This window comes from Pelecanus crispus, chromosome 9 (assembly GCF_030463565.1).
Source record: "Pelecanus crispus isolate bPelCri1 chromosome 9, bPelCri1.pri, whole genome shotgun sequence".
Taxonomy (NCBI): Eukaryota; Metazoa; Chordata; class Aves; order Pelecaniformes; family Pelecanidae; genus Pelecanus; species Pelecanus crispus.
In genome coordinates this window covers 23,190,432-23,203,022 of record NC_134651.1, presented here as the reverse complement: position 1 = coordinate 23,203,022, position 12,591 = coordinate 23,190,432, and the positions used below count along the sequence as shown (strand labels likewise).

Below are 12,591 nucleotides of genomic sequence, written 5' to 3'. Positions count from 1 at the left end.
TGCAATGGAGATGCAGCGTGCTGTAGAAATAAAAATCATAGAATCATAGAATTGTTTAGGTTGGAAAAGACCTGTAAGATCATCCAGTCCAACCCTTAACCTACATTACCAAGTCTACTCTAAGCCAATCAAGGGTAGACTAGACTAAACCATGTCCCAAAGTGCCACATCTACCCGTTTTTTGAACACTTCCAGGGATGGGGACTCCACCACCTCTCTGGGCAGCCTGTTCCAATGCTTCACTACCCTTTCCGTAAAGAAACTTCTCCTAATACCCCACCTAAACCTCCCCTGGCACAGCTTGAGCCCATTTCCTCTCGTCCTATCACTAACTACATGGGAGAAGAGACCAACACCCACCTCACTACAACCTCCTTTCAGGTAGTTGTAGAGAGCGATAAGGTCTCCCCTCAGCCTCCTCTTCTCCAGGCTAAACAACCCCAGTTCCCTCAGCCGCTCCTCATAAGGCCTGTGCTCCAGACCCTTCACCAGCTTCGTTGCCCTTCTCTGAACACGCTCCAGCACCTCAATGTCTTTCTTGTATTGAAGGGCCCAAAACTGGACACAGTATTCCAGGTGCGGCCTCACCAGCACCGTGTACAGGGGAACAATCACTTCCCTGCTCCTGCTGGCCACACTAGTCCTGACACAAGCCAGGATGCTGTTGGCCTTCTGGGCCACCTGGGCATACTGCTGGCTCATGTTCAGCTCGATGTTGACCAACACCCCCAGGTCCTTTTCAGCCAAGCAGCTTTCCAGCCACTCTTCCCCAAGCCTGTAGCGTTGCATGGGGTTGTTGTGACCCAAGTGCAGGACCCGGCACTTGGCCTTGTTGAACCTCATACAGTTGCCCTCGGCCCATCGATCCAGCCTGTCCAGGTCCCTCTGCAGGGCCATCCTACCCTCCAGCAGATCGACACTCCCACCCAACTTGGTGTCATCTGCAAGCTTACTGAGGGTGCACTCAATCCCCTCATCCAGATCACTGATAAAGATATTAAACAAGGCTGGCCCCAAAACTGAGCCCTGGGGAACAAAACAGACAAATACCTGTTGTGAGAAAATGCAACTGTGAATCTCAAACAAAAATGATCCTTTTTTAATGTTTCCTACTTCCTTGCTCAAAATACATTTTGTTTTTATACAAATCACTTTTCTGGAATAAGATAATTTGTTTGGCCAAGCAATGATAGGAAACTGGCGGAGACAGCACTAATAAGTAATCTTCTCAAAAAACAAAACAAAACAAAACAGAACCAAACCCCTCAAAACAGCCCAAAGATATGCCAGGTCTGGAAGTGCATTACTTTCAGAAAGAAATGTTCACATAAGGCAGGGAGATACTCTTATATTGTTACTCATTATAAGACTTTGACACATCTATGAAATTTGCATTTTCTTAGGCATGTCCGTGGAATATACATATATTGCTTTGAGTAACTGACCTGAGGTTACACTGGACACTCGTCTTACTCAATTACTGCCTGCCACTCTGAACAAGCATTACCAAAATATTTTATCCAATGTGAATAATCTTCCCATTGCAACAGGCACTCTTAGCACCAATACTGAAGATGTGCAACTCCAAACCAGTCATGCAGAACCCTGGTCAATGTGCAGAAGGTTATACAAAATGCTCAGTTTGTTTCAAATTACCCACAGAAATCCTCTTAGGGATGTCATTGTTTTATCTTCTGTATTTCACCACCAACTAACATTTAAAAATAATGTTTACACAACTGAAAGAATCCTCATAGTTCTTCTACTTGAAGTTCAGTTGTGTCATTAACTTCTAATGTAACATCTCTGCCTCAACCCTGAGTTTCAGCACTGCAGGTTGAAACGCCCCACCTCACACTTCCAGCGTTGGAGATTTTTCAGCAAAAAATCAGGTTTGATACCAGGCCTGAAGACAGATCTGATCACCAGTCCCACCCCAAAACAGTTTAAAGTGAAGACTAAAGTTATTTAAGTTCTCTGTATATGCACAAATCAAACAAGACGAGGGGGAGCTTTGATCCAGTCCTGTCCTCACTAGCAGGACTTTTCATTTGTTATCTTCAAAGGGCAACACAAAACTGAACCTGAAAACATGGGGGCTGTCATGCTCCATCACACTTCCCCGCTGGCTATCCCAGGGAAACTACAAAATACACCAGCTCACAGACACAGAAGACTGGGGAGAAAAAATTCAAGGAAAAAAATACTGGCAGAAAAGGAACACAAAAGCATGACTTGCAGAACTCACCACCTTTTACCAGAGTGAAACGCTGCCTGGGAGAGAGTGGGACACAGCGCAGTTGAAGGCTGCTGAGCTCGGAATTACAGCTGCAAAAAGCAAATCCCGCTCTGCCACTTGCCAGCTTCTGCGTGTTTGACTTCACAGCCTCAGCATTATTTTAACTCAGAGTTACTGCTACTCGTTTACACAGGGAGGTAGACAGCACCATCACTACTTTCAGTGGAACCATCTGCAGAACATGGCAGCATTTCTGGACATGCTCATTTTCATGCACATTGCCTGTAGATTTACCATAAAATACGGAGTTTGCTATCATCCGAAGACTAGTATATAAATTGCTACCCACCACAATATACTCCAGGAAGATCAGGGTCCTCTCATGTTTATCTTTTTAATGTGGAATTTGCTCTGAGCCCAAACTAGAAATTAGGTTGCTATCTGCCTCTCCTAATAGAGAAGCTACACTGTCTTTAAGGGAAGAAAAAGAGGCCATCTGCAGAAAGAGCTTATGATTAGAGAAGGGAAGAAACTTCCAAAATAAAATAGTATCTTAAGGAGAAATATAACTTATGAGGAAACTTGTATGAAATCATAGTCAAAGTGGACAAAGCACACACCTTTTTGTCAATAAAATAAAAATTTCACTGGATAACGTATTGAAGAAGCATCATTATCTGCACTGAAGCTTAGATTTACGCTGCACAATGTCCAACAGCAATACAGATAGAGCAAATCCAAAAAATAAATACCCTTTACAAATATCCACTTCTAATACAAACCTGTGAAAATTAGTTCCCATTACTGAGCAATTCCAGCACCGTAGCTCAAGCAAATTCAGAAAAGCATTAACCAAGGCTACCAAATTTCTAATTGCTATTTTAGAGTAATAAATACGATATTGAAAGCGTAACTTTAGATTACAACATTCAATTCAATTTTGAGAACAGAGGTGTAGTCATTGCTCTTCAAGGTTCTTATTTCTTAAAAACAGGATATATGAGAAATCAGTGGAAACATGATCAGAACACACTTTCCTTAAAACTGTCAGATTTGGCAGTTGCCACGGCACCTTTGTGAACCAGAGCAGGAAGAAAAAGCACAGATATGTCAGGATGCAGCTGTGGACTACTGACGCTTGTTCTCAGCCTTAGGAGCTACTAAAATTAAAGTATGCCAGCACCTTCTTATGTTTTAGGTCAATAACTGGATTCCCTGCTAAATAAACAAACTAGACTAGATTGTAAGGGATAAAACCAAACAGTTATCTGTAAGCTAATGAGTGCTTTAGATGGCCTGAGGAGCCTCTGTCGCTGGAGGTCTTAACTCAAAGTTGTATAAAATAAGACAAGGCTAATCTTACAAGTGTAGGAGCTTGAGAAGCTCTTTCAGCTACATACTTTCATAAGCAACTACCTGCTACCAACCTGAGTTAATCAGATGATTCTCTGCATGATTACAATTAATTTATGCAAATTAAAAAAAATTCAACATTCACCCCAAAAGACCATTACAAAAGACTAGTCACCATTACAGCTAAAGTCACACCCTTAAATCTGAAATGTCCTTCCTGTTCCACTGTTATCAGTAACAAAAACTGCCCTATCTGAAGTTAAGGACAAGGGAAAAAAAAAAAAGCTATGTAAGAATTTATTATTAATAAGAGTGTGGTAATATAAAAGAAGAGAAACTCAGCTGGGGAAGAGAGGAAAGAAGCAGGAGGACTGAAAAAAACAAGAGTATCTTGGAGAGAGATGTAATGCAGAGACCACCAGGAAGGGTGGGCAAAAAAGCCCACCTTTTTGAGGGGCAAACAAGCCAATTAACCCAGTGGCGTATTCTAGTGACAATGTACTGGCTTCAACCTGCTGAGAAAAGGCGGAGGATTAATTAGAAAGCGTCAACAAATTAGGATCAAAGGACAAGAAATGCACTTAACCCAGGGAAATGGGGCGCGTGTGGAAGACGACAAAAAACCCCAACAATGAGCTACGTGATTCCTGAAGTAGGAACTGAAAATGCTGTTTCCTGTTAAATTATCTCAAAAGCTAAAGAGTGCTTCATCACAGCATTAGCTGCTTAATTACTATCACTTCATCCTCTGATTGCATGTCTGTAGGGAAAATTCTTCCTAAGGTTTAGCAATACTAGTTTTTCAGAGTACATTATTTCCATTGCAACCTCCAGAGTAGTGTATTATATATAATATCATATAAAACAAACAGGTTTATCTAAACAAAAACCCATATGCATTTAAAAATTTTAATCGAATACCATTTGGGCAGAAACCCAGAGAGTCTGATGAGAGATTATATATTTCTCCTGGCAGTTAACAATTCTGCGATTTTGACTTAGATTTCTTTATGGTAAAAAGGCCTCCAAGGGGAAGAGTCCATATTTAGAATTAGCATTTTTGGTATGTTAGAGACAGAGCAATGCAAATTAAAGTAAGCTGAGAACAGTAGGAAAGAGTAAAGAAGTAGTGCTTAGCTCCATAGCTCCAAATCTGTTATTTTAGCTTAGAAACATCATCCTTATTTTACAGTGCCAGACACATGCAATGTCAGGTCTGAAAGCGATTCAAGGGTTAAGTTGTGGTCTTCTGCAAGGCTATGAGCAAAAGGTTCAAATAGACCCCAGACCCCAAAACTTCTGTAGCTGTATCAGCAAACAGAGGGGATGCTCCCCGAGCCCCCTCCTTCCCCACACCTGCGATGCAGAACAACCCCAAGGCTTCTTCCCAGTGGGCTGCAGGTGCATGGGCAGCCTCAGCAGCCAAACCTCGGAGAAGCAGGAGCTAAAGGGATCACCCTTCCCCCAGGCAACCCAGGGGCGGAGAGGGAGCGCAGGATCTAGAAACACGAACTACTGTTCCTGGGCCTCTACCCAGGAGCAGATACGGCTCCCTGAACTGAGCCTAATGTTCTCCAAATATCCTCAGTTTTACGTTTGCACCAGCTCACTTGCAGGCACAGCAAACAGGCTGCATGAAAACAGGACCCCAGAATTCCTGTTTGGATGATTGCTTTAATCCACCTGTTCATTCATTGTAGGTAAATTGGAAGCACATACTTTGAATAATACTTCTGTTTCATTTGGGGATGTAAATAGTTACAGATGTTAAAAATAGGCTATATGCTGCAGGGCAGTGGTCAACAACAGCTGACAGAGAGCCTAGGGACCCTTGTCGATAAGGACCGAATGCTAACGAGAAGGATCTCTAGGTTAAAATATGAACTTGGTACACACAAATGTTTCCCATAACTTACATTTGTCAGTAAAGTCTTCTCCTCTATTGAGACAAATGCTTCCAGCTCCCCAAACTTGACAATTAGACTTATTTTCAAAATTGTGTAAGGGCTATGCAAGGTTTAGCACAAGAACCACAATGGACTATCGGTATCAAGCTCAAGAAACATTCTTCAACACCTAAATGGCAAAAAGAACCATAAACACCACACAAAAGGAGATAAACACTCTGCTATAGGATACTTCAAAGTAATTGTACTATTATGTAAGGGAAATTGAAAGTTACTATTTTGAACTAGACATTCCTAATTTAGGAGGAAGAGATTCAGGCATAAAGACCAGCCAATGTCCCAAATGTCTCATAAAAGTAATTCTTGCATCTAAGAAAACATCAGTTTAAGACAAGATGGCTAAATTCTGAATGGAAGAGAATAAGAAAGCTAATGGGATACTACTGTCTATCTTAAAAAGTCTTATGGTCTATTTTCAACCAAAACAGGAGTTAATTCTTTTTGGAACTTAAAAAAGGCAAAAGAAATTCTAAGAGTAAAACAACGGCTGTGCTGGACATCAGACATTATTACCGAAAAGTTGGCTGGGCAACATTACCCCAAAATCTTGCCAAATTTACTCATCTCTAAGAAATAGCTTTGGGATTTATAACCAGAAACACAAAAATGGTGGTAGCGGGGTGCAATTTTTTAATCTTCAGTTATTGTAGTCTACTCAACTTCTCATAACACAGATTTCTGAGCTCTTTCCTTTCACATGCAATTGCAAGACTTTTAGAGCTTATTTAGACATTGACTTACCCTTCCTTCATGCAAATGCACAACAGTCAAGAGTTTAGGCAAGAGCTGTAGCTTTCTTTAAAATGGTCACGATCATATGGAGACAGTATCTGTAATTAGGACACATCCCACAACATGTCCCAGATGCTTCACAAAAAGGCAGCAGCTGTAGCAGGCAGCACTGCATGTTACAGGGTGAAGACATTTAAAAACGCTACCAGCAGGCATTTTTAGAGATGGCCAGAAGGCCAGTGCTGATGCACGCCTGCAGATGTTTTTTCATGACACTAGTGAGAACGTGCTGTGCTGTCGTATGCACATGGGACAGTTCCCAAGACCAGCGGAGCCCCACAACCCCTCCTGCCAGCACTCAGTATTTCATTTCAACCAACTCTATCACACAAGGATGGCTGGAAAAATCTTTCTGCAGCCTCCTTCTGCCTTCTCACCGCCTAGGAAGATACTAAATTCTAAATTTTGTCTGAATTCAGAAGTCTGACATAAAATTCTGTAAAACTGGGCAAAAAAATTCTGGGCAAACATCAGTGTGGAAAATACCGATAGCATTTAATCAAAGAAGTTTGTCCTGGAAAGAACTCAATGTGCTTATGATGAGCACTCTCCATCCTGTCGCCCTGCATTCCCTCCCAAACCCTAACAAATATTTGCAACTCTGAGTCTCTCAAATGTGAGTGAAAAACTGTCTGGTGAAAGTCACAGCACATCGTCATGTGATGCTCAAAGTAGCTTCTGAAAGCAGAATACTCTGGGTATCAGATGCAGCTGGAAGAACTACAACTGATTTTAACTACAGCATTATTCTAGGAGCAATATCCGGAGTCCATAGGGCACACAGTTTCTTGATCTTTGACCTGCATCCTTATCCTCCTATGATTCTGCCATCTATGCAGTAATTAGCATACTTCAAAGTCTGCACCGTCTCTATACCACTACAACATATGTTTAAGTTCATTGCAGCTGCACAAGCCCATCATTTGATTCTTTCGCTCTTCCATTCCTGCAAGCCTTTCACTCTTTGCCAGGCAACTGAAATACATGGGCCTTTAAAGTATTCGGAGGTCTTCTATTTAAACAGCAAGTATTGAAAACACTAGAAATCCCTGCAGCCGAGGTCTCCATTTGCTCTGTAAGAAACCACATAAACAACCATTGCAAGCTGTGGTATGCATTCTGAACAGTAACAATCAATCACTAAATAGCAAGTTACAAGTCACTGTTTCACAGCGCAGTTTCAAGAACAGCTAAGTTACTATTGCCAGATCTACTAAAAGCTGCAATCAGCAGCATGAGCTACTTCCAGGGAAGGGGGGGTGGGAAGACAGAATTTGTAAGGTTAAAAAGCAAGCAAACAACAACAAAAATACCCCACAGGTATGTATGTTCAAATGTATTTAAATTTGCGAATGCAACATGAGCATCTCGCTGTTCTTCAAGATCTACTCCGATTTTCACATGAACAAACAATTATAAAAACCTGTAATATTAAGTGCTATGAGAGTGAACATGAAGAGTGCCACGACCAAACCTGCACTGCTACATAAGGGCTGGCTGGATAGAAACACTTTTAGCAGCGAAGAGAAGGTGTTTGCTTTAGACCACCAGCTAAACAAGCTACTTTGGTTTCTTGAATGCAGTTTCTGTTGCAGGACAGTAACGGATCAGTGAACATGTGATAACAAATTACGTGATTCCAGGATGTCAAACTGCCCCACAGCAAACTGGCTTTAAACTTCCTCTTCACATGATCAGATTAACACTCAGGCGTACATAAAAATTTAGTTTACAACTTTACTTTTAGCCATGAGTTCACAGTTTTAAAAAAAAAAAGAGACTACTTTGACTTTCTCAGGGATAGTTTAGGAAGCTATCCTGCCTCTTCCAGCAAAATTATCCCACGAGAAACCGGATGGGAATTTTTCTCTCTGCCATCTCACAGCCCACAGCTATCCTTCTCTACTTAGCCCCTTTTATTTTATAACTTCTATCAAACTCATTCACCTCCCCCGCCTGTGTTTTCATCTTTCTAGAGCTCCCTTGAGCAGCCCTCTGAAGGCTACAAAAGGAATGCAGAATGATTCCTTGTGTGGACGTGGTGGACCAAGCCGAGCTGTACTTTGCTTAGTTTGGCAGGTATTCCCAGTATTATAAAATCTGCTTTCACACACAAATATTCAGTTTGCAAAAATATCTCTTCCCTACCACCCTCAAAAAAAGAAAAAAAAAAAAAAAAAAAAAAAAGAAAAAAGCTGTCAGCACACCAGTCTTTGCAATGTCTGATTAACTGCCAAATACTTACAATCCTCCGATATTCCTCTGTATGAAAGCACTCAGGAAGCTGCCATTTAGCATCTGGCTGTAATAACCTGCAGGGTTTCTGTGGATAAAGATTCCTTTCCCCAGTGCTTGTTACAGATGTTTATGAAAAGGTAATCTTAAACAGGGTCAAGTTATTTAATTATGTTTCTACTTTGTATGTCAGAGGTAAGGCTAATGAGCAGAGAATTAATTTTTTGACAGAAAAAAATTAGACCACCCCATCCTAATTGAAAAAAATAGTAAATTCCTTTAGAAATTACTAATTGAAAGGCACTTGCTATTATTGTCTTTTCCAAGTCCCATTCATAAAGCCCAAAAACCATGAAAATTTTGTCAGTCATCCATTTTTGTTAAATCTACATATTTATATGCGTGGTTCCTCCTATGGCTCAGATAACACAGTCTTAAACAAGAACAAAGTTCCGCTCACTACCTCATGCAGCCTTCCATTCCCCAGTTCACAGCAGCCGATAAGCTGACTGTAGATAACTGGGCATGACTGAACGTACGCTGTGCTGTGTATGGACCTGGCAGGACACGCGTCTTCCTCAGCAGTAAGAACTGGAGAAGACCCAGTTCTGCAACTCATCTTCTGGTGGGCTACTACTTTAAGGTCACAGCAGCAACACGCTGTTCCTTACTACGTAACGATTTAATTTCGTATTACCCCTTTAGATCAAAAATAGCTAATGCTTATCCAAAAAGCCAGAACTCTGGTGAAAATACCCTGAGAGAGCACCTTCTGAAATGAAGTAAGGAACAGAGCTCTCTTTCAGAAAAACTGCTGAAAGCAGTATTTGACCTGAGCTCCCAGATTCTTGGGGATCCACAGCTGCTTCTGAGGGTCCTGGAAAGGCAACTATGGAAAGAAAGCCTACTGGCCTGAATTCAAGTATGTTTATGCACACCATGTAAGAGTTCCCACTGCTACAGGAAATTTTTACAGGATCCACAAATCCTATTTGAAAACCACAGATTTAAAACATATCCGCCAGTAAACAAGAATTTTAAATATACCAAGGAAGTTTCTCAAGATCTTTTTTCCTCAGTCTGTTCACTTCCTTTGGACACAGATTTCTTGCCACTCAGCTTGCCAAAATGGAAAATATTTTGATACAATCCATACCATCACTACAAGACACAACTGATAGGTATTAGCTGCAGGCAGTAACTATGGGATGCAACCTACTCACTGCAGACAGTCCCTCCCCCTCAGCACACTCTGTTCACAACAAAAGGATAAAGAAAAAAAAAAAATCCTGCATGAGAAAAGTTGAAAGACAGTGTAATGAAGAAGTATGGTAACACTTACGGTCAAGTCCGTTGATGTATCTCATTGTAATTTCACAGTGCCCCCAAACTGCACTGACTATAGGGTAAAGTTTTTTCCCTTTTAGTCCCCTGAAGGCCACTCCAAGATATTGTCCATCTACCATGAAGCTAAGTGTCCCTTCATCCATATCCAAAACCACCAGTAAGGAGTCTGGGAGTACAAAAGACTCATCCGGTTCCAAAAAGACAGGATACGTGACCCCTGGCTGGTTTTTACAATTGTGGTAGAGTTTGTTGCGACCCAGATCCCAGCCCCATGATTCACTGTTGCTACCAACCAGCGACGTGTATCCCACCGAGTGTAGCGGAGCTTCGGCTGTGGAGACACCCACCACAGCGTGAGTTCCCCGTTGCCTCGTGGGCCAGTGGATTTGCCAGACGTGCAGGCCTCTCGTGTAGCCGACTTTGCCCCGGATGCAATCTGTGCTTTGGGCAACTGGGTGTCTATGAAAAGTCAGTTTATCATCTTCCTTTACAAATATATTTAAGGAGCGATCTTCATTGTTCCAAGCATGTTTATACTGGACCTCCAGCTTGGCAGGGGGCATATCCAACAGCATGTCCAGTCGTGCTGGCTTGCAGAAGTCCGGGCCTCTCAGCTCTCGTTTAACAGGTCTATAAGGGGGCTCCCTCACATCCACAGACTTTATGCTCCCTGAGATTTTCTGGCCCATTGCTTGGCTGCAGATTTACAAAGGAGAAAGAAAAGTTGACTTTGGCCCAACGTTACCTCATGAAAGCACTTTTACACTGAGCCAGTGACCTGACAAGCTGACTGGATTTACTTCTCCTGTTTGGAGCTTTTTAGCAGCAATGTTTTCAGAGAAAAAAATGCTCCTGAAAGAAAGCAGAAAGTTTCCAGTTAGTTTAAAAAAGCCAACAGAAAACCCACAGCATATTTTTAAAGAACTTCTTCTCATCCATAGAAGTTATTTTAAACACCAAAGCTGACAATTCACCACTCTTTGTTCAGTATCCTACAGCGCTAACCAGCCTGCCAGCAGGATATTCTGAGCCCACCAGCGTACAGAGTGCAGACAGTCATTTCCTCCAATTCATAATAGGATACAGACATTCCCCACCTTCTGCCCTTCCACCCGTTCTGTCTGGCCAAGTTCACAGCAGTCCTGAAGAAGGCGTACGCTATTCCCCAGCAACAGTGATAAACTTTATGTTCAGTGGTAGCTTCACTTTCACTTGCGCTTTTGTTTCATAGTCTTAGAAATATGCACTATGTCAGGAAATCCTTTTATTTCTAGCTGTTCTCTTCCCTGGGTCCTGGTGACACAGGGCTTCAGCTTCTGTGCCATTATTAAAACAAATACAGCAAACAGAAAATGGCTGCAAAGTTTAAGTGTTTAACATACCCTGTCCTTAAATAAAAGAAAAAAACAAAAATTCATCAAGCTTTAGCTTTTTTTATAAAGGAGCTAAAAAAAAAAAAAGGTAATGAGGGATGAGGAGGCATGGAAGGACAAATGAAAAATGGCAGTTTCAGCTCTTCAGCAGACTTTTCTATATGGGCATCTGCTACAACCAGTTATTTCTTCATGCTACTGGACTGTGGATTACTGGCTAATCCACATTTTCTATATCGCAGTATTGGGCTGATGCAAAGGAGTGGAACACAGTAAGATACATTAAGGGGCATACATGGTTTTGAAATGTATTCTTTCTGTGTTTCTATAGACAAACATGGTAATGTAGCTGGAAGTGGTCAAAAGCACCCAGAAAAGATTCTTTGTAGCCTGGATAAATTAGATACATTCACCTTTTAGAGCTCAGGTAGAACGCAAAGGGAAGCCAAGAACCCCTAAGAGTACTAAAGGGATAAAAATGAAGACAAAGCCCTATAAACTCAAGCAGATGATTGACATGGGATCAAATAAAGTATCTGCACCAGCAGACATACTTCTGTCTTCTAGCAAAGTAAGCGCCAAGTCTGGGAATGCTCAAATATAGCTGAGGAGACCCACTCTGTTTATTTACCGACAGAGTGATAAAGTGTTTCAAGAAGCAGCAAACATCACCAGGCTCTCAAAAGCCTGAAGAGCCTAGGTGATAGCTGGTTTTCATAAAGCACCAAGCAGCAGACAGGGGCATAGATGTATTCCAAGACTTTACTTGGTAAGTCAACAAGTCCATGTTCTTCCTTTTAAAGAACTTCTACCCCAGATATACTGTCCCATTGCAAACATCATTTCTGAAAGAAGACAAGTAAGAAACATGCACTCACAATGGAAGGAAATAAAGAGACATCTAGAAAAACAACACCTGTAAAATTTACCATCCAGCCATGTTTTAGAAGTGAATTAAGTCCTTACATTATTTACAACAGCCAATACAATGTAAAATGTTTTCTGCATGTATTAAACACAGAAATGAAACACCACCTGTGTTACGTGAAAGCTTTCTTTACAAAAAAAGTAAAAAGTTGATTTTCAAATCCATGTGGTAGTTAAGTTACCATATAAAAATATTATTTTCTGATGGCTGGTCCCACATGGGTGTACATGCACAACTGAGCATAAAACAACCACATCTTTGCACCTAATTTTAATCTTTAAAATCAGAATTAAACATAAGCCCCCAAGCCCCTCATATCATGCTTACAGGAAGATTCAGTACGATTCACAGGAGCTC

The 12,591-nt window shown here is 41.4% G+C and overlaps 1 protein-coding gene across 1 annotated transcript in view; it reads right to left on the bottom strand.

The window, feature by feature from the left end:
• Positions 1-10,622, bottom strand: part of SPSB4 (splA/ryanodine receptor domain and SOCS box containing 4) — a 68,204-nt gene extending 57,582 nt beyond the window's left edge. The window contains exon 1 of the mRNA XM_075717004.1: positions 9,929-10,622. Coding sequence (XP_075573119.1) covers positions 9,929-10,622 — 694 coding nt within the window. The remainder of the gene's footprint in view (positions 1-9,928) is intronic.
• Between the last annotated feature and the right edge of the window lie 1,969 nt (positions 10,623-12,591).